Source organism: Puntigrus tetrazona, chromosome 3, assembly GCF_018831695.1.
Source record: "Puntigrus tetrazona isolate hp1 chromosome 3, ASM1883169v1, whole genome shotgun sequence".
Lineage (NCBI taxonomy): Eukaryota > Metazoa > Chordata > Actinopteri > Cypriniformes > Cyprinidae > Puntigrus > Puntigrus tetrazona.
Window position 1 is genome coordinate 28791007 of NC_056701.1, and position 22272 is coordinate 28813278.

Here is a 22272-nt window from a genome sequence, read left to right on the forward strand (position 1 = left end):
TCAAGTGGCAAACGTTTATTCGAGAAACTGTACAGTTGATTCTGCTGTTTCTAACCAAAAGAATATGGCAATAAATACATTCCACGGTTCAAAGTGAGTGAGAGGAGCGGTTAGTTGACGTTTCCTTCCATGTATCGTAACAATGTCCCCGATGTGGTCTGTACACTACGAACACATACAGAACATACATCAGAGCGAATCAAACATTTCAGATCTCCCCAACGATACCGCAGACTCACCGTTCCACTAACTCCGCTCCGATTATATCGTGAACGTGATACTTCATCTGGAATTTGACCTGTGAAGTTGTGCGACGTCCCTCCAATTCAGTCCTGAGGACTTCACCGTATTTGATTTCTTGACCATGCCGAGAACGGCTTTGCGTCCTGCCATGGGGGGGGAAAGAGCAGCTATTAAACTGCGCCGAACGGAAAGTTCGGAAAGCCGCGCGCGCGTCATTAACCTACCCTTGACAAAGTACTTAATGAATCTGCCGGAGTTTGGGATCGAAAGCCACCAGCTGCCCGCATCCCTCACGGTGAGGACGCCCGATTTCACCAGCTGCCTGCATCCGAAAGCACCTTCGAATAAGCACTAGAGACGATAAAAAAAACCACGTATCCAACGTCCTTACGTTATCTCGGAGTCTGCGAAGAGGAACTCTTTAAGCATCTTCTCCTTGTTGAAGCTCAGGTCGGAGCAGCCGGGTGTTAGCTTGGCCAGAAACTTCTCTACGGTGGCCAGCGTGGCTCTGCCGGCTTCCCCCTGCAGGACTTTGGCTCGGTAATCTTCCGCGAACACCAAAGCGAAGGCCTCGGAGTCGAAGCCCAGCTGGAACATCAACAGCTCGCCGTTCTCCCTCAACTCATTCTGACCAGGGTAAGAGGAGAGCGCAGCTTCTGAAACGTGTTATTGTGAAGCGATCTGAGGTGAAAAGACTCTGATCTTACCACCTGCTTGTCCACCGAGGTTTTGTCATCGTGTAAGCTGTAGAGCTGGTGTTTTAGGACAACTGGCGGAAGGCTGTCGTTGAAGAGCTTGCGGGAAAACAGCGTCATGAGATACTGTAAGCTCGACCTGATATCAGCTGATCCATCTGCTGAACAGACAGCGTACAGCATGGGTATTGGCTTTAATCCCAATTAATGTTCATTTTAGTATTTTTAATAGCATTTAGAGCGGATAGGGTAGATAGTATAAACATTAGGGCATTTTAAGTATTGGTGGAATATAATATATATATATATATATATATATATATATATATATATATATATATATATATGTGTGTATTTTATAATTTTATATGTATATATGTAATTAAACATACATATGTAAAAAAAAAAAAAAAAAAATATATATATATATATAATTTTTTTTATTTTTTATTTTTATTTTTACAAAGCCAGACCAAAATAATTACGGACATACAGACTGATGTACGTTCTTACATTTTACTTTCATTGCTTTTTTAATTGATTCTATTTATTTATTTTTTATGAATAATAATATGTTTTGCATGCATACGTTTTTAAATGTACGCGTGTTAACTTTTAGCAATTATTCATTCATTACTTTTGGATAAATCCTGCCAGAAATAAGTAAAAAATATTATTACAAGGAGGATTTTTTTGACGTGTCTGTTTTATACCTCGCCGTGTCAATCTAATACATAAATGTGTTTTTGGTTTTAAAGGCAACACTATAGATCAGAAATATCGTTAAGGTCTTACCTCGCCCGTCTCCGGTAACGCTGTCGGCTGCACACCTGCGTCTCTTCGTTAAACAGAAGGTGTCTGCGATCAGGGCTCTTTTTCTGTTCATTTCTTACTGATTTTAAAACACCGCCACTTCTTCCTGTAACTGTTTTCCTCATGGAAGCTAGCTAGCTAGATGACGGCAGCGCAGAATGTTTACATTAACACTTTCCGGTCCATGCGACACAGAAACACGGTTTTTGTTTTCATAAAAGATATATTTGACAGTCTCTCTCGAGTGTAAATGTTTCTTCACAGTTCATCGACAACACGACAGCTGACCGCAAGTCGGACTCTTCTTCGTTGATGTTTTGAGGACAAACGGAACGCGTCGCTCGGCTGCTCTCTGGCGGTCCGTTTGAAACGACGCGCGAGCTGTCGTCTAAAAATCTACACCTCGCTTGATAACTGCTAGGTATTTCGTTTCTGTGTTTGTGTGTATAGGCCTGTAAGGTTTCAAACAACACGCTCTCACAAATATCAGTGTCACAGATGAGATGACATGCTAATTTTTCTCAAATGCACTTTGGACACCATTATTGGTACCCCCTAGAAATTCTGTAGAGTAAAATATCTCTGAAGTATATTCCCATTCGTATTTACAATTGTGAGCACTCGTGAATATGAAATTGTCCATTGTCCAGATTCCCTTAATCATCCGTCACAATGATAAAAAGAAACGAACAATATATTTCTGATGAGCAGCGAAAGATAATTCCCATTTCCACCATTAGTGCGTTGTTACAAAATTGCCTGGAAGAGGACATGTCTATATTTCTGCTCGAGGTCCTCGACATCTTGTTTAAGTCACGTGGCATCATAGATCCTATCAAATAACAGCAGATTAAAAGTCAATAAGTGACTGGCTCTGTTAGAAATCTCATGTTCAGATCTTCCAATCTCAAAAACGGCACAAAACCAAACTTCTGCTGTGGCCTTTCCAGCGCTCCGACCTGAGCCATGCGGAAAATGAGTGAGGTCAACTTAAGAGAAGCTGGGAATTGAAAGGGTCTGAAGTGGTTCTGGATAAAGGCACTCAGCACGCCTGAACGTAAGGAGCTTTTCGCCTTCACGGACAATTATATAGCCCTTAAAAATGGTGAAATGCCAAGTCAGCAGTAGTCACTGCGATCGATGAGGTTTGGAGTTGGCGAAATGTTCTAGGAAAAGAAATATGACCGCAATATCACACACGGCACACGGTATATAATGATTATGTCAGGCTGGTATAAAAAAAGAAAATACAATAGAAGAGCCTTGCTCTTTAGGGCTATGTAAAGTAAGGACGTCCCTTAATTAAAGTGTTGTAGTCTCTCTATACGCCGTCAAACATAATTAAAACCCTGGAAGAGTTTGCCGATGTGCAGTGATTGTTTTCGTGTATGGCCTTCTGGGCTTTTGTGAAGCACAGAATGGCCTCCTGTTTGACTGTCCCGGCGAGTAATTAGCTCTCCGTTGTGACGTTCAACAATCAGCTGAATGCGGGGATCTCTCAACATCTCATCTGTAGCCTCAGCAACAGGCAGGCTCACACAAAACGCGGGATCAAATTCAATAGACATCGTATTTTTTTGGGTTGTATTTTGTTTGTCTTTCACGACAGCGGTTTTCAAAGAGCCGCGACTCTTTAAAAGAGCCGAATCGTCCTGGTTTTTCCCTCCAAAAACTGTAAACGGTCAGCTGGAGTTCCTCTTAGCTGGGAGTTTGCTAGCGAAGGTCAACCCTTTGTCGGATTTTGCTTCTTAAAAAAGGTATAAGCATGCGATTTATTTACTCATTTTTTTCGTTTGCAGGAACTGACATGGTTCTTCCGCGCAGGATTTCGTTGCTGCTCCTCTTCTGTTCGCCTCCACTAGGTAAACTATCTGTCCGGGTTTCTTGTGTAATGCTTCATTCGTATCACAACTGACTTCTCGTGTAGTTTATAACGCGTTCATTCGGTCCTGTAGTGTTTGCCGCTGATAACTCCACCGAAACCCCCTGCGATCGTCGCTGTTTGGCGAATGCTCGGGTTGAGAAAGAACTAGTCAGCGCGCCACAGAATGATAACTGCACCATGACAGTGAAAATCACATCGATGCAGTATGAGATGCTGTCTTTCGTAAGCGACACTTCATTTTCGCTAATAAAACGCGAACGCGTTTACGTAACTGCATTTTAAATTTTCTCCGCCATGTTTCAGGATACAAAGGTCATGCAAATGAACAGCCGTATCAAGGTAAACATGGTGAGTAGAGGAACCAATTCTCACTATTCGCTAGTAGCTTATTATCATGCCTATTATTAACATGCTGAGTGGTTATTAGTACTTATAAAGCATTTGTTCCGCATGACGTTATTCTCTCGACCCTTACCCAATAACTAAACTTAACAACCATTAATATAGCAGGAGTTTATTGAGAGAAAAAGGAGAGTTAAGGGTTCATTGATAGCTAGAGTTTAGTTCTTTCACTAAAATTGTAACAATATTCTAATAATCATCATAAATAGATTTTAGATATTCTGTTTTCTGCCTCGCAGGAATGGAAGGATCCTGATCTCGGATGGATGCAAGAGAGATCTAGAATCCCAACGATCGTTTTGCCCATTGATAAAATCTGGATTCCACGGATAGTTTTGGACAACGCGTGCGTCTCCAGACCGATGCTGAGCCAACGGCATATATACATTTTTTATTCTTGGCGTTGTTCGGGTAATTCCCCTCTGTTTGCGCGCAGGATAGAAACGACCATGGAGCCGTACACTAATGACGTTCAGGTGAGGCGGGATGGGACCGTGAGTCATGCGGTCGTTTTGTTCACGACGGTGAGCTGTCAGATCAACCTCTTCAACTACCCCTTTGTGGAGGGGTCGTGCCCTGTGGCCATCAATGGATGGTGCCAGAAAAGTAAGACTGAAATCTCATGATTATGGCCATTTGTTTTTATTCCTTGTGCAAACGTAACAAATGATTCGCGCCTGTTTCGTAAACACGGTCTATAATAGCCTAGATTACCTGGAAAAGAGACGTGTTTGCGCTGAAAGGAAAACCAACGAGCTCATTGAAACAGCTCGCGCCGCGATGAAGGCGAATTACGGTTTCGTGAGTTGAACCTGTGAAATTGCATTCGTGTTAGCGTGTCGTCTTGTTTATTTGATCCAGCTTGCTCGCTCGCGCTCCAGATCGCTGATAACGTGACGCTGGTCGGCGGCAGTCGAGGAGAGTGGCAGACTACTAGAGTGGTCAAAACTGTGGATGCATCAAAGCGTGTTTATCTCCAAGTAAATGAATTGTTCATTCCTAAATTTCTGATCGAGAGCATCGGGTTTGTTACCTGTAACCCTCAAAGCATAGGCTAAATGGTCCATTAAGGCTTTAAGAAATGTAATCTTTTCTTTTAACAGCTATTGTTTCTACTAAAGAATGGTCATACTTTATCGTAAGGTCCAATTCTCACTTATTATTAACCTCAATAAACTGCTGTGTGTTGAGTTTGCGTCTGGAACTAGTCTGATTGAAGCTTAAGGAAACATCTACTCGTCTCCTCGTGTGATCGAAATCGAGTTTGTTAATGAATCGCTTTGATCTTCTAACAGGTCGCTCTGACGATTAACCCCTTCACTGCTTTCGTGACCCTGATCCTGCCCAGCGGGCTGATACTTCTGGCTGACCTGGTGAGCTTTGCTCTTCCTTTCGAAGGAGGAGAGCGCAACTCTTTCAAAGTCACTTTGGTCCTGAGCTTCACCATGTTCCTCCTCATCCTCAGCGACCACCTGCCCAACGGCGGCCACTGTAACCCCCTCCTCTGTAAGTGAACGTACGAAGAGAACCAAACTTGGCGCATAACATAGATTTAGCTTTTCTAGCAGCATGCTTTCGAAAAAGGCTTTTAATATGGAAAATAAACAGTTCAAAATCCCAATGCACAATTAAAACGATTTTCTCTGTTTTCTCCTCTAAAGACTACCACTTCAGCTTCTGTCTGGTGTGTTTGGTCATGAGCATGCTGGTCTCCATAGTGCTAACACGACTGGCCGCAGACGACAGCTTCTTGGTTTGCAGAGGCTCCGCCAAAGTTCATCCGTCAGACGGCGGCAAAGCAAATGACAGCCTTGATCGAGAGAAAGGTACGAGATGACGAGAAACACCGTTTAATTAGCTTCTTCAGCCTTTGCTTCAAGTAACAAAAAAGCGCAAACGTATAAGGTGATATATGTTTTTTAACAGTAATGTGCTCACGCCATTGACAAAGCATTTTACTGCTGTAAAAATACAGTAAAAATATTTAGATCGACGCTGCAATAAAGTAAATGATTTGGTCCGCATCAACAGATACAAGTGCGATCACAACAAAGTCTGGCCACCCGGCTTCAGAGACGACTACACTCCAGAAAATAGCCAACCTTTTGGAGACCATGGATGCAAGAGAAAAGAAGATTGAGAGCAAAGTGGCATTCGCTTACCTCCTAGACAAATTCTGCTTCGGCTTTTTCATAATCATCTACGTGCTTTATGCCATAATTCTAATTGCTATCACCAGAACGGACATTTGTAAGGTTAATAATCTAGACTTCTGGGATGAATCTCACCGAGAAGATGAGAACTTTGACTACTCGTACTCAAACTAAAAGGCACCGTAACTTCTCAGATCTAAAGTGATGGCTGAATAATGGACATCAAATAGTGATTTATTGACATTTATAAGGATATCAACTGAATCTTGGGAATCAATGCAAGGCAAAATACAAAATTGCTTATCTTGTAATTCTCACTGTCTAATTGAATGTGCATTGCATGCTTTTAAGATTGAAAACAAATTTATTAGTATTATACCGCTATATTCTCGAAGACATTCTTATAGCATTCATTATAACAACAAATACAAAGCCTATTTTAATCACAATTGAACATTTTTAACGTTCTTAAAGTATGTTATGTCATCAGCAGTGGTCGAATTGTGTCAAACCAGACCACCACGTCCCCTTCAAAAAATAAATAAAACCTTGTATTGGCATGATAAATATTTTTTGTCTTGTCCACGTTGTCGCCGATAAATCGAAAAAGCTTATTGTACGATGATCAGTGAGTTGTGTGCAAGCGATCACTAAGCACAAAGCAAAAAATGACATCTCTATATTTTCTGGGATGGCAATGACAATTAAACCATATCTTACTGAGCCTGTTGCGGTCAGTTTTAAAGCTGCGATAGAATTTTTTGGAATGTTTCGAAAGTGATTTTTACCTTTTATTGGCATTTTTACCTTCATAAAGGCTTTCTAGAAAATCATTATCATCATTAGTTATTATAAAACAAATATATACAATGCAGAGGAAAGCTTAATGCGCAGTTTGTTCATTTATTGATATATTTATTTATTTTTTCTGAAACCTTCTGAATTTTTCGACTGAATCATGTTGTGAAAGTATGCACTTTTAAATGAGCGCAGTCGGTTTCATGGTAAATGAATCTTACATTTATAGTGTCACGTCTCTGGACTCTTTGTTTATGGTTTTTCTCGTGCCATGTGCTCCCTGTGCCCTGCCTTCCCTCCGTGTTAATTATATCATTGTCTTCAGCTGTGTGTAGTTAATTTAGTCGTTTAACCCGGTGTATTTAAGTCCTGTGTTTTCAGTTCCGTTTGGCCGGTCGTCAATGTCCACACGTGGTTTTTGTCCTGCCTGCCTTTGTATCTTTATTTTCCCGTTTTGGGATTAAATCCATTTAAGTTCATTTTAAGTCCCATTTTAAGCCTGCGGTTTTGTTGGGGAAAGAATAAGGGAAAGAAACGAATTCAACTATGACTAATATGGCCACTGCATTTCCAACCTCTATACAATCTTGTGCGATCGGTTGATTTAACAACACTGTTCAAATACATAAAAACTCCTCAAAAATAATGCAACAAAAGCGTTCAAACGCTGTTTATCAGTGCACATTATCTAAATAAAATACAGAAGGCAGAGGAAGACTAACTGGATAATAAACTGACTATCAGTTATGTGTCGTTAATGATATCTACCTTGTAAGTGCACTTACCCTGCACATAACCCGTGCAGTTGCTAAATGTTCACTAATAAGTTTTTGGAGATAACCTGCCAAATTTTAATTGCCTCTGAATATTTCAGTTCCTAAGATTTTCACTACTCGTGGCTACTAGAGACCTGATATGCACCACTGCTGAATCTACAAAATCCAAAGAGTAATGATGGCGGTGATCAAATTTGGTGATGAAGCCAATTCATAGATAAAGGGGGCCTGTTTAAATTCATTTAAAGAAATTTAAAATGGCACTTCATGAGAAAAAGGCAGCCCACCCCAGGGTAAACTAACAATCGTTCTCCATCTAGCTATTTATTGCCTTTGTTCACAACAGGAACATCTAAAACCTGAGGGGGAAAGTCTTTATAAACCTATTTGTGCATGTAGATTGGTGTTTGAAGAGCCTGGAGGTAGCTGACGCTTTTGTACTTGCATAGCATTGACGTCTGTGTGGAGGCTCATCAGAATCTCAAAAGCTGATGTTTATGCAATTTCACGCGGGATGAAATTTAATACGTACCCGCTCGATTGCGTTTGCCCTACTGTGCATTACCCTAAACCCTCCTTTACACGCCTTTAAAAAGCCGAGTGATCTTCGTTCACATAGTCCTCAACCGTCGACAGCCGAAGGTGAAATTTTAATTCGTATGCTCTTGCTGGCTTGCAAAGGTAAACGTATCAGTGTTTTTTCTTACGATCTTAAGCTGGATACGCCTACTTAAAAGATGCGGGTGAAAGAAACTATAAGAGGACGTAAGAAAGAGATTTTTTTTGTGTGTTCTTGTAGGGACTGAAATGGTTCTTCGACACAGGATTTCAGTTTCATTCCTCATCCTTTCAAATCTGATCGGTAAACGCTTCCTCGAGCTGCAGAGAATATTGAAATCATTATAAGTGCTATGGATGTTTTGGAGATTTTAATTTGATGTTTATAACATGCTTGTCCGGTTTAGCGGTTTCAGCAGAATCATGTGACAATCGATGTCTGGCAAATTCTGTAATTGCCAAGAAACTGATAAGCTCTCCACACGGCGATAACTGTGTCGTCACAGTAAAAATTACTTCAATGCAATACGAGACAATGTCGTTTGTAAGTATCACAGTTTTTTTAAAAAAATCAATTCTTTCTGTCATGTTTCATGTTTAGAAAAATCGAATTGATAATACGAAATTCCGCTTTTATTCATTTAATCCACACAGTAAAAAAGTTGTGGTCGGATAAGTACAGCAGGCGTAAAAAAACATTTTTTTCTGTCACTAATTATTAAGTAAAGTGGTACTTCAGCTGAAACGGATGTAGTGAAAAAATACGATCATTGATTCAGCCTGTATTAAATGAAATGCATTTACGGTAAATGTTATTAATATGTTAGAATTTTTACTTTGCCGAAACTCTCACAATTACGTCATCATCTATATTTAGGATACAAAGAACATGCAGATGAGCAGTCGTGTCAAGGTTAACATGGTAAGCGGAAACAGTTTTGATTTTGAGTAAAACAAAAAACAAACAACAATAAAAATATAGGGCTCATAAACTGATTCTTAACTGTTCAACATAATATGTACTTTACATTGGCCAAAATGTCAGTGAATGTGTTTATTGGAAGTATATTTTCCTTCGCAGATGTGGAATGATCCAGGACTAGCGTGGAATACAAGTACATCTAATACTACGGCGATTATGGTGCCAGTTAATAAAATTTGGACTCCTGGGCTAATTTTGGACAATGCGTAAGTGAATGTCATCAATCATTCTGTTCAGTACATGCAAACTAAATCTACTTCACTGTTTCCAGGTTCTACATTTTTTTTACGTGACTCGTAACACAGACTACTTTAAATACGCTAGTCATCTTTTTATATATGGGTGAAATAATTAACAATAAAATTAATTTCAATTCAAGTAAAAGCAACACTAAGAATTTTCAAATATAGTTTTAATTTTATATACACTACGTTCATGTGACATGGGAGCAAATTGTAACTGTATTGATAAAATATACGTAAGTTTAAATTCACTGTCAACTAAACGTTGGACATCTAAAAAAGTAACTTTCATCAGTGGATGGCTTTCTCTGGTGGTCGTTGGCCAATGTGTTTAACGTGTCTCTCTTCAGAATTGATATAACCATGCAGCCCTACAAAAACGACGTACTTGTGTCGATGAATGGCACCGTGGACCATGCTGTTATCGTGTTCGTATCAGTGAGCTGCGAAATCAACATTTTCACCTACCCCTTTGTGATCGGGGACTGTTCTGTGGCCATCAGCGGATGGAACCAAAGCAGTAATGGCATTTTTGACTAAATAAGCGCACTGGTTTGTTTCTAACCTGTTCATAACCACGCAGAATTTCAGTTGTTTAGAGGGACGGATTCTTTCATTTGTGTTGATCTAGACTGTGGGCTTAAACTGGCGTACCCCGATAGCGTAACCATGAGTGGCAGCAATCAGAGTGGAGAGTGGCTGACCCAGAGCGTGAAAATAAAACAAGATGCAAGCTCTCAAGACCACAAATTTCTCTCGGTATGACCTAAAAACTGTGTAATTTTAGGAATGACGGCCATATTCAAAAATGCAAGTGACCTAATATCCCGTATGAGGTCCCATTTCAGGTCATTGGAGCATCTGCTAATGAGCTGCCAACCTGAATGTAAAAACTGATGCTTATTCTTTCTTCTGTCGTTTCAGGTCACTTTATCGATCAATCCGTTCAGTGCTGTTGTGACCCTGATCCTGCCCAGCGCATTAATAATGCTGGCTGACCTGGTGAGCTTTGCTCTGCCAGTTCAAGGAGGCGAACGCAACAACCTTAAGGTCACCTTGGTCCTGAGCTTTACCATGTTCCTAATCATCCTCAATGATCACCTGTCCAGTGGCACAAGCTGTAGCCCTCTCCTCCGTAAGTGAAAGAACACAACAGCACACTTTTCATTAGCTCTGGGCAGTAGTCATAGCGTGATGTTTAACCTTGACCAAGAAAGGAGGCAGAGCTACGCTTATTTTCATGTTGAATTGTCGATCGCTACTTTCCCCGCATACACTACGCCTATCAATGAAGCGATGGCAGTGTTTCCTACCGATTTGTACTGAACTGACCCATACCGCTTAGCTGAAATGAGTCATTTAGATTTCAGTTGGACGTTCTGTAATTCCCGAAATTGATAGGTGGGGCGATGCTTTGTCTTTTTCAGGTAGTGATCTTTTATAAAAGTCTATATGTGTTCACTTTTGAGTCAGAGGTCAGCCTAGTAGACAGAAAAACTTTGTGAACAGATTAAAAGGTCTATCAAAAATGTCGTATATCGAGAAGAGGAGGTTTCCCAGCACTGAACCCTGAGGCACACCAGCGATGAGACACATTGCTACTGAAGTCAGATGAAGGAAAAGTCATCCATTAGCTAAATCAACGTTTTTGCTCCAAAGATTACCACTTCTGCTTCTGTCTGGTCAGTCTGGTGCTGAGCATGGTGACATCGATGGTCTTGACACGTTTGACATCAGACGACAGCATTCTGCCTTGTAAATGCTCAAAGATCATCAAAACACAAAACGCCAATCTGGGCCAGCGCAAAGGTAAGAGAATAATAAATGCTGCAAACACATACGAGTCAACAGCTTTAGACTTAGTAGTGTGTTCATGCCTTTATATATATATATGTGTGTGTGTGTGTGTGTGTGTGTGTGGTCTCTATTAGCGGACGCTGACGTGATTGCAACAACAACCACCGATTTGGCTTCAGAGGCGGCTTCCCTCCAAAAAATTGCGCAATATTTTGAGCATATGGATCAAAAGGAACAAGCGGTAAACAACAACGAGGCTTTTGTAGACCGCTTGGACAAAATCTGTTTCTGGTTTTTTTTGTTCATCGACATCATTTACATCATCATCGTCGTTAGCGTCACCAGAGCAGATATTTGCAAGCCCCAAGCGATCGTTATCTTCGACAAAGGCAGCGAATATTACCATTATTCAGATTTTTTTAATTATTCATATACTTATTATGAATAAAAATGATATCATTATTACTTGTTTGCACGCTGGTGGTTTGGATCCGCGGCATTTCTGTATGTGATGTCTACGAAACACAATTATATAATTCTGTGATTTTCTATGGATTTTATTTATTTATATGTATACAAATATACTAGAGGTGTTCGTCTAATCCAGTCAAGCGCAATCTCCATCTATCAATCAAACCCCGATGCCATACACTAAATCTGTACTGATACCAGTTCAATAAATCATTTTTGTATGGAAAGACTTAAAATGCACACAACCGTAAAAAGCGCTTACTGCACTGCAACCGTAATATTTCAAATGAAAAATGTTTCCCTTTCTCTTCCGCTCTTCAGGCTTATTTCTGGCCTTGTGTGTCGTTTCAATTGTTTAAAAGAGTCGGTGCATATGAGACGTATAACAATGTATACTTTTAGTGTATTTCTGTTTTGTGAGGGCGCACCGATCCTGACTGCAGATGGCAGTATCCTGACACGTACAAGCTCAAAAGCGTGCGTCATCCAAGAAAAGGCAACAGTTCCAAGAGAGAGCCATAAATGAAAAATCCACGACAACCCCCACAAACACACACAGTCCCATTTCGGTTAAAATGGCTTTTGAATAGTTGCAGGTTTGCAAGCAAAACCTCGTTGACAGCCTGGATCGTAACAGTTCATTAGATAAGAAATTCAATTATAAGTACGATAATAAATTAATGTTACTAGCATATTGGCTGTACATTTAAAGCACTTATAAAGCACACATTAATGCCTTATTCTGGATAACCACCCTCATACCTAAACTAACAAATACCCTACGGCACCCATTGACTGCTGAAGAAGATCCATTGCTGATTTTCCATTTTGGATGGCCTGAGAACGACTACATTTTCAGCTTTCCAAAACTATTTAATGTCATCTATTCATCTAACAGTAACTTTTTAGAATCTTGGTCTAAGTGCCTTGAGAATTTCATTTGAAAGCCATTAGTTTTCTAAGCTAAGAAAAACATGGCAACATTGCTAAGACCTATAGATGATAGGTCTTAGCGATGTTTTATGAAGAGGAGGGAACCAATAATGAACCCCGAGGTACCCCAGTGGTTAACAAATGGAACAGCGATTCGACAAAATTCTATATAGTATTTCGTTTCGCCGTCGTTTCACTGTAAAAATTACATTTCCATGCTTGACAGTGCTGCTAATGGCTTTCAAATTAAATTCTCAATAAAAACACTTCTAAAAATGTAAAACGGTTGTCTTGTTCGAATCAGAAGATATGCATAGATTATGCACCATTTACAAGCAAAAAAAAATAATAAATAAATAAAATGGTGGCATGTGATGGGAAATTGTCAAATTGAAGTGACGAATAAAAAAAAGATCAAATATTTTTGTGATGTGTCTGTACATTATCAGCTAGGAAAACGTAGCTAAATACTGTGAAAACTACAACAAGAATGATTTTTATTTTAATTGACTGTAGGTTAATGGCTGTGACTGCACACATTGCATCATAGGTGTAATACGCAAAATGTCATAAAATCAGGTTGGTGACGCATTTTGTCTGATAAAAAATGAGGATATTGCAGCAATATCGCCACATAAATGCGGATTCATTCACACTTTGACTGAATGAAACGGCTAGGCATAACTGATGTTTTAATATTTATTAATTACTTGGTTCAGAAACAGGGTCAGACAGGAGACAAGGATATAGCAGGAAGTATAAACTAGAATAATAAAAAAAAGAAACTTCAAATAAATAAGGAAATGATTAAATCGTAAAAGTCCTGATGATAACGATGTTGGTGAAACAACAACAGTGATAATAGCACTATACTTATTAACACTATTATATTATTTACAATGGAAAACAAAAGTGTTTGGAAGTTTAAGTTAATATTAATAAAGTTTAGTCAAAATTAAGAGTGAACCTATACAATGTAATTATAAATGAAAGTATACCGACATAACCTACTTAAAATAGTAATACTTTTATAATTACGTCGCAATAACATAATATTACGCAACATTAAAGCGTACCGATATTGTACTTACATGTACTTCATGTGTATTTATACTTAGTTTGATTTAACCCGCTAGTACACAGCTTAAGCACTTTTCGAATTACAGTAAAATTACACAGGCATAAGCTACTTAAAATGAAGCGCATCAAGATTGTACTTAAGTGTACAAGTAGCTGTGTAACACGCTCGTCCTGTTACACGTGTGTTACAGTGGCTGCCTATTACATAATCACAAAAACCGTTACATAACTCCGATACATAGTAAGCATCGGAAGTTCGCTTTCCGAATGGCTACTACTAAGTACCAGGGCACTTTACATGATCGAATGCTTTGAAGGGTTATTCCACTCAACAAAATGTTTAGTTACATCTTCAGAACACGATATTTTTTCAGCGATAACCAGGAGGCTTGCGACTGCCAAACAATTACCACTGTCGAGGCGGCACACACAATGGAAAGCTATGCTGTTTGTGCAAAGCAAAGCATAAATAAACATACAAGACATATCTTTCCATCGCATCTAACACAAAACAGAGCACGTATTGATCGTTCACCAGATGCTATCCAAAATGGTGGCGCGCTGAACTTACAGGTGACATCTTTCATACTTTTCTGCACCGCGTCGGTCGTAATCGTTCGTCAGTCAACGGACGGTCACAAGCCTACCGGTTTTCGATATAAATTGTGTTCTGAGGACAAGCTAAGCTTTTATGGGTTTTGGAGTTACATAATATAGTTAGATTGATTCAATTGAAGTTCACGTAATTGTAAGGGCTTAAAAAAGCATTCATGCCCTGAATAAACCAACTAAACCATCAAAGACTCAAGCCACTAGCAAAGAGCTGATCATTTTTGCATGCATGACAGCGCAGTTTATTCAGACCTAGAAATTTGGCCGTGACATTTGAAGTGGTTTGATTAGACTTTTTGTCCATCTACTCTGGCGTGCACACATCACAAACATGATTGAACATCATAAGCTCCAGCTAAAAGGCACGACACAATAGCGTCTGATCGGTGGTGTTTCCACAGCTGCCTCTCGCTTTCCCCACAAAACACACCCCGCCTGCCTCTGATCACACTGTACACTGTCATGTCTTTGATTTCTCTTCAGACTCCATCACGAACAGCACACCATTCATTAATGAATTATTAACTGTATGCAAACAAACAACACAACCTCACAACCTGACTGCAACAGTAACAATTACTTTACGGCTTTCTAATAAACTCTTCGAGGGTCATCAAGGAGAGATCTCAACTGGGTTCGTAGCTCTTACTTGTGCGGAATGGCCGTTAATAATTAAATCAGATAGGACAATATCACACGCAAATAAAGACGAGACCGGACGAGCAGAACTGAAATCACAGGACTTAAATATTCAACGGAATCACTTAATAAACAAGACACAGGTGTAAAAGTAGGCCTATTTTTACTAGGAAGTCGTAGCAGATCTATGCAGGTGGAGCTGGGGAAGGTGAAGAGCTTCTGAAGTACGCTGGCAAACTGCTACAGCAAACACTCGAAGTATTTTAATATGGAGTTCACTGGCTACTGATACATGAGAGAACCAATCATCTGAGCCATGAGATAATGATGTCATCAGGTCAGGCTGAGTTCAGGAAAGACAAACATATCTCAATACGCAAGCTGCGAACGGTCCCCTTGTTCTTAAAGATGACGGCCAGCGGTTGTGAAAACTTGACCGATCATTGCTTTTAATGCTGTGCTCTTCGCAGGCGCGATGCGAGACGGAGCGAAATACAGACGAACGCGTTTAATTTCATTAATTCATAACCACTCAACGCAAAGCCAAAGCAGCTCGCAGGGAACTGGTGTGTTGAAACAGAGCGCCTTTCTCCTCTGGCCAGACAAAACCAGCAGTCTAAACCTCGACTGCGGCGTCTTATCTGCGAATACGCAAAGAAAAATAGTTACATACATAAGTTGCAATAAAATGTGCAAAAAACAACATTATGTAATTTTGCACAAAGGTCAACATCAGCATGTTTTTCCAAAAACTGGATCCACTGGACGTTTTTTTTACCCCCTGAATAAACAGCTACTTTTTATTGCTTTTATATGGCTAGATTATAGCATCTGCCAACAGTGGCTAAAGTCAACCTGCCATACCTTGACCCCGTCTTGAGGTTATATACACTATCATAGATGAAATCTGTGATACAGGTATTGGTTAAAAGCCACAAAATAGCCGATTTTATCTCACAGTTTCTGTAAGCAACTTGCTCAAAGAGATGGCTTTCGCTTTGCAAAAATCAGTCACACTTTTCTTTGGTGACCAGTTCTCAATATTAAACTAACTATGACTTTAACTTCAATAAACTCCCAATTTGTGCTTCTTAACGGTAGGGTAATTGTTGATATTGGTCCCTAAACTGAAGTGTTACTCAAAGGTATCCTGCCCCGGGTCCACTACACTTCAGCAATAAGCAACTCTTTTAATCATAAGCACCGATTTATGTTTATACTGGTGTCCAACCTCCGTAACGGACTGTAAAATACACTTCCAAGAATCAAGTAGTCAGACATTCAAAGTCATTAATACTAAATGTGATTTACAAACAGGAAAAAATGGGTAACAGAGGCCTCGCAGATACAAACATATCATATAGAAATTACGTGGGCTCTAGCCTCAACGCACATACATTTTATCCCGTCCATTGCTCTTTTGAGTGTACCACGTGAATACCCCATAAATGTGCTGGTCCTAAGCTGGTCAGACCAGCTCAAGACCTGCAAGGGACCAGCATAAACAAGCAAAAGACCAGCATGAATGCTGCTTCATCAGGCATCACATGAAATGAAAATGAGACTCATCCCCACAGATTAGCATCATCTAAAACAGGGATTTTCGAAAAAAGAAACGTCGAGCCAATCGTTAGAAAGTCGCTGAGCAAGTAAGGTAAAAAAATAAATGCAAGTCAAACTCGCATGCATGTCAACCTGTTGTGGAACCAAAATATTAACCGTTTATTACTCATAATAGGGGCACTTTGACTAATGTGGCTATGATCGGCTACGCTGGGTACATATTTATATAGAAATGATCACAGCGTTGAACTTACTGACCCTGACTGAAGCTCCCTCTTGATCATGGCGCCAAATGTACACTAGCGATAATGCTGTCTTGTAAATCGTCCTGTAATTGTTCTGGTATAAATTGTTTGCACACAATAAAAAGAAAAAAATTATAGTAAATGCAGCTGAAAATCTGTGCAAACAGTTTCGGCATTCATTTGGTGCATTAAGTCACTGTGTACACAAAGCTTAACAATGCACACTTTCGATGAATAGCGTACTAACGTGCCCCAGACTTCCAACATTTCAAAACGTCAAGGCTGTTTCGTAACTAATTCATGCCGGTCTCGTAAAATCCATTTCAACTCCCATCTCGCCATGTATCCTCACCGATGACTTTACGCAGCCCATCTCCGCAACCGATAACCCGAAGGCCCGAAAGGGCTGAACTCGAAGATAAGGATGCGCTGCAGATAAGCATATTTACTTATCCAAATTTGACGCGCCCATTGAAATCCCATAAGATTGACCAGAGATAATCCATATCACATCTGATCTGTAAACGTGATAAGATATCGATACGATCAGATATCATTTATCTACAGTAACTTCTATAAACCCCGCGCATTATATCTGAACTCACTAATGAGTGATGAGTCTGCAGACTAGGAATAAAGAATCATAACCGGTCAAGTATTCACGCTTTTTACAATCTGTGTTGATTCAAAAGCCTTTTTCGTGAAATTGATGTCTTAAAGTCCTCAAAACAAGGGAACTTTACCAACGAGAGACTATGATAGTCCTCGTCTTGTGTTCGTAAGCTCTAAATATCATTTAGATTTAGTCAATGATGTGTTAAACAATTAAAATAAGTCGATTTTTTTTGTGCACAGAGATTTTGACGCGCGACAATAAACGCAAAGCTGTTAAACCAGTCCAGACTGTAGGATTAAGAGTGGATCTGTGGATCTGAACAAGCCGTTGATAAAAGAAAGTATGACGCATTTTAAGGGTTATTGCCTTCATGACGCAAGTTAGTAATTCTTTTGCAAAAATGAGAGTCGATTATTATAAAGAAAAATGGACTAGGAGTGTATTCAAGGCCATATAAACAGCCTGCGTTGTAAAAGAGTAAAGCGAGCTAGCCAATGGGATCGCTTCTGGGAATGTCACTGTTTGCCAAAGAGGTATTCAGAGATTGCTGGAGTCATTCGGCGTTTTCTAAGAATACCGACTGACCCACGGGTCAAAGGTGGCTAACAAAGACTGAGGCTCATCTATAAGAAGGCCTTCATTCGGCGGAGGTGTGATTTTTACGCTCGGCGGGACACGGAGGGGTTGTAAGTATTATGTTTTCATTACTCGCGTCCGTTATCTGATAACTTAAGCCTGCTTAGAGCTATCAGTTGCCATGTTTGCTGGAATTAAGACATGTTTCAAAGCAACAGTTAATCAACATTCAATCACGTCGCTACAGAGAATTCGATCGAAGCAACTCATTAAGAATGAATTAGTACATTTTAGTGCTTTTCAAGCTCCGTTGTTGGTTTGTTGGTCAACTTTTCTGTGTAGTTGTATATATATATATATATATATATATATATATATATATATATATATTAATAACAATATGTGGTGATTACTTAATCTAAATAACTACAAACTTATCGGCTTTAAAAGTACCACAAAAGCACGTATTGCGTTAAATTTAGAAAAGCAGACATTAAATAGCAGTTTGAAAAGAAATATTTAATTTCGCTCATATAAAATGTATTACACATAAACTGCAGAACATAAAAGAAACATCTCGGTATTCACTGCTCATTCAGTGAAAGTCACTGGCAACAAAATCAGACAACCGCCTTGAGTAAATTCTGAGACAATTTCAATTTTGAAGTGAACAACGAGAAACAAATGAGAAACGAAATCGCGTGAGTCATTCATTCATTCAATTCAATCAAATGGCTGTTTCACGCGATTCAAACTAATTCGGTGCAACTGATTGCTGCATTGCTCGGAGATGCACAGCAATTTTTACCCCGATATTCTAATGCCGCTATTTTCTGAACTAATTAATTCAATTAATGTGTTAAGCTAACTGTGCTGTATGATGTAGCGCATGCTATCCACAATGCATTAAAACGTCTATAGAAATCCGTGATTTAGTATGGCGAAAGCGGGACCTGTTTTTCATACAGCAGCATCTTCGCATTTGCGGGTTGCTTGTTACGTTTCGAACATATAAAATGAGCTAGACTAGACCGTTCGGGCAAGAAAGAGGGTCTAAGGTTGATGCCACTGCAAGATAACAGAGCTGTTGGAAACTGTTGAACTTCATTCTTTCTTTACTGTTGGTTATATTTTGTCCACTGTGGAAAATCAGTACGTGGTCTAGATTTTCCACATTTTGAGGGTCACCGTTTATGGTCTCGTATAATCATTAAGACTTAATTGGTGTCTGTCCCGTGACTACGTTATCAGCTTTTCAACGGAGGATCTCACTGTTATAGATATTGTCTTATTTAAACAGATATGAGAGATAGAAATCACATATAACAGATAAAGGGCAATCGTGCCTTTGCATGCTATATGGTGTGCGAGGCGATTAAAGTGCTATTGTAATTTGATTAGACAACGGTGTTGATACCACGATAGCAGCTGTTATAGCAGAAGCTGTTGATATCAACAAACACTTGGTTTTCTTTTGGCGCTGGGTGGGGTGAGGAGTGATGCTGGTAATCTATGAAGTCAAATCTATATAGATTAGCCATCGGTTTGGTCTCTATCAGCAGAGTTGAGAGCCATTCGGAACCGAGAATGCCTTTGAAACATCAGTTCAACCCCTAATACAACGTAACAAGTCATTTAAGTTTTGTTTTTATTTTTATTGTTTCATGATTTTTGATTTTTCTCTCTCTCTCTCTCTCTCTCTCTCTCTATATATATATATATATATATATATATATATATATATATAAGAAAGTAGTGGCACAAGGTAACCATATAGAATAATATCAGGTTTGGGGTAGGTTCTGGTTTAGTATCTGTAAGTAATACACAGCTATTGTAATTTTTATAATAAGTGCAAATAAACGGATGTACATATTACATGCAGGACAGGACTACAAAAAGTGCTAACAGCTAATTTCTTTTAAATTTTGCCAAAAGTAAGTCGTCCAAAACTTCAAAAGTTCATGTGTTGTATAATTTTCGTCTTTCATGACTCGTCCCACAATAAAGCACTTACAGAAGTCAAATATCTTAATTTAAAAAATTATATATATATATATATATATATATATATATATATATATATATATATATATATATATATATATATATATATAAAAGGTAAAAGTAAAATCCATCTGACATAAATATAAAAGTTACATGAAGTTACATAGAAGTACACACACACACATGCGTGCTATTTATTATCATGTAACTTCAAAATCATAATTAGTATATATATATCACTATTGAATACAGAAATCTTTCTGAATTAACTGGATATATATTTAATAAATTATATAATGATTAATACATTATATTATATATTAATATTTAATATTTATATACATCAACTAAATAATTAAGAATAATATTTAATGTGTTGAAAATCAATCCGTTTTTTAATCAATTTATGTCTATATTTAATCACCAAGCTGTTTCTTGTTTTAGCTTTTTTCTACTAAAAGCTGATAAAAATCATTTAGGTTTAAAATAAACACTTTTTCCTGTCCTGCAAAAGCAAGAACATTAATAATTCCTGCACAAAGACATACATTCATTTTTAGTCCAAAAACATCAACACGAGAAAGAAAATGATGCTCGTCAGACCCTTTAGGAGCATTAAGACAAATGATCGAAATATTCATAGTGTATGTGATATCCAGTCATACAGCAGAAAAAAAGAAAAACTTTTCCTTATCCTGGCTATTAGATTTCAGCTAATCAGAGCATATATGTATTTGTTTTTGTCTGAGTTGTATTATTGTCAATACAGGTTCGTATCTAGTTTCCACTTCGATGAAAACGGCTTCATTTAGTTGTAATCTCACAATAATCCCGTACGTGTTTGGTGTGGTCACATGACCCAGACAGAGCGCAGGGACAATAAGGGTGAAACGCTTACAAGCGGAGAACCAGCATGTCAACACGTGGCCCACTTTAAAGCAATAATTGTTTTTGATAAAATGAATGCGTCAAGGCAGGTTACAACGGCTTTCTGCACAAAAATACATACATTATGTAGTGCAAACTGAGAAACAGTTAGCCGTAGTGTCACGTTAATTTTAGCTGGCAATGTTGTCCAATAACATAGCGTATTTATCAGATGGCAGTGTCGGCACGTATATGACAAAACCAAGACAGCAGCTGTATTTTCACAGTTGCTTGCTATAAAACCACGTTTAAGTGGCATCTCGTGATGTCTGTTTGTTCACATATTCCCTTAACAGCCCGCATACTTTGACCCATTTCTGAATTTTATATTGCAGCTATCAAACAAAAGTTGTGATTTGTCATATTTTACTGTCATTGCACATTTGGTCAAACTCCGCTTGTTGAACATCATGGTAGCGTTCATTGAAGACTTATATGCACGAAAAGCTTTTTGCGGTTATTTAAGAGCAAAATTTTACAGGACAACAAACAATTTGGAGGTTTCCACGATGAACTGGTTGCCTATTTGTGTTTATTAGCACATATTAATGCCTTCCTCCATACGATCCCTTAATCCGACCTCATAACTGAACCTAAATGCTACCTTACTAACCATTAATTTAGTTTACCGAGCCAAAAGTCGCAGTTACTGTCATTATTCTCGTTTTTAGCACTTGAGATCTTAATGATTACCCTCGCTAGTAGGATTTATAGGAAAACGAACCTTTGATCGCTGAGCAACAGCGGCACCTGGAGAACAACCGACAAGTAACACATGGTCTAGGTGTCGTGAGAACCTGATTTTTGCCGAGTGTGACGCGTTCCCGATTCAACACGTTTAACAACGTTGTGATAAGCCAATCAGATTCGAAGTTTAGGTCTAAAACCAGTATTTGGTGCTCGTACGTCAGCGTTATTCATCTGTAATCTCCCCTGATTTTAGGGATCATATGGTCAAGATTTTTGGATTAAAATGTTGTTCCAGGGTCAACAAAATATGTTCACCTGGGAAACATCAAAACTCAGCAAAATCGAGACGTGCTTACAGCGTAAGACTAAAGGAGACAATGCATTATATCTATACATATATATATATATATATATATATATATATATATATATATATATATATATATATATATATATATATATATATATATATATATATATAAAATTAAGTATTAAGACGTATTTTTCAGCTTAGTAACGTACACTAAATATTTTAATGTAAATGTTCAGAACTGCACATACACATACAA

At 38.7% G+C, this 22272-nt stretch overlaps 3 protein-coding genes across 8 annotated transcripts; 2 read left to right on the forward strand and 1 right to left on the reverse strand.

Moving 5' to 3' along the window:
* LOC122335381 (serine/threonine-protein kinase 19-like) lies at positions 1-2064 on the reverse strand. Its single transcript, XM_043233225.1, is given in 7 exon segments — positions 1-165; positions 240-354; positions 357-386; positions 468-565; positions 635-870; positions 951-1096; positions 1734-2064. Coding segments are annotated over 7 exon segments (771 nt in total). The 5' UTR covers positions 1825-2064; the 3' UTR covers positions 1-110.
* On the forward strand, positions 2046-6753 carry LOC122335014 (5-hydroxytryptamine receptor 3A-like). Of its 6 annotated transcripts, none has more exons than XM_043232811.1 (9): positions 2046-2172; positions 3551-3613; positions 3707-3858; positions 3940-3984; positions 4278-4644; positions 4900-5018; positions 5334-5544; positions 5700-5864; positions 6070-6753. In XM_043232811.1, exons 2-9 carry the CDS (start codon positions 3559-3561, stop codon positions 6363-6365), a joined length of 1410 nt encoding a protein of 469 aa, XP_043088746.1. In that variant the 5' UTR covers positions 2046-2172; positions 3551-3558; the 3' UTR covers positions 6366-6753. The 6 variants fall into 6 exon arrangements, with proteins under 6 accessions (XP_043088746.1, XP_043088758.1, XP_043088748.1 ...); XM_043232813.1 differs by lacking the exon at positions 2046-2172 and adding an exon at positions 2477-2808; XM_043232816.1 differs by lacking the exon at positions 2046-2172 and having other exon boundaries at positions 2825-3613; positions 4278-4384; positions 4475-4644.
* A 554-nt stretch (positions 6754-7307) lies between these two features.
* Positions 7308-17822, forward strand: LOC122341400 (5-hydroxytryptamine receptor 3A-like). The gene is made up of 11 exons (XM_043234730.1): positions 7308-8446; positions 8565-8627; positions 8731-8867; positions 9201-9245; positions 9405-9511; positions 9898-10067; positions 10179-10306; positions 10472-10682; positions 11207-11356; positions 11479-11733; positions 17743-17822. The coding sequence occupies exons 1-11, from the start codon at positions 8425-8427 to the stop codon at positions 17820-17822; spliced, it is 1368 nt and encodes a 455-aa protein (XP_043090665.1). The 5' UTR covers positions 7308-8424.
* The last annotated feature ends 4450 nt before the right edge of the window (positions 17823-22272 follow it).

Excerpts from the sequence above, each read along its gene's own strand:
- LOC122341400 (XM_043234730.1), top strand. The coding sequence starts at position 8,425 with ATGCTCTTGCTGGCTTGCAAAG. Across the intron at positions 9,512-9,897 it reads GGGCTAATTTTGGACAATGC|AATTGATATAACCATGCAGC; the intron begins GTAAGTGAATGT and ends GTCTCTCTTCAG. Across the intron at positions 10,683-11,206 it reads AAGCTGTAGCCCTCTCCTCC|ATTACCACTTCTGCTTCTGT; the intron begins GTAAGTGAAAGA and ends TTTGCTCCAAAG.
- LOC122335014 (XM_043232809.1), top strand. The coding sequence starts at position 3,517 with ATGCGATTTATTTACTCATTTTTTTCGTTTGCAGGAACTGACATGGTT. Across the intron at positions 3,614-3,706 it reads CTTCTGTTCGCCTCCACTAG|TGTTTGCCGCTGATAACTCC; the intron begins GTAAACTATCTG and ends TCGGTCCTGTAG. Across the intron at positions 4,645-4,899 it reads CAATGGATGGTGCCAGAAAA|CTTGCTCGCTCGCGCTCCAG; the intron begins GTAAGACTGAAA and ends TATTTGATCCAG.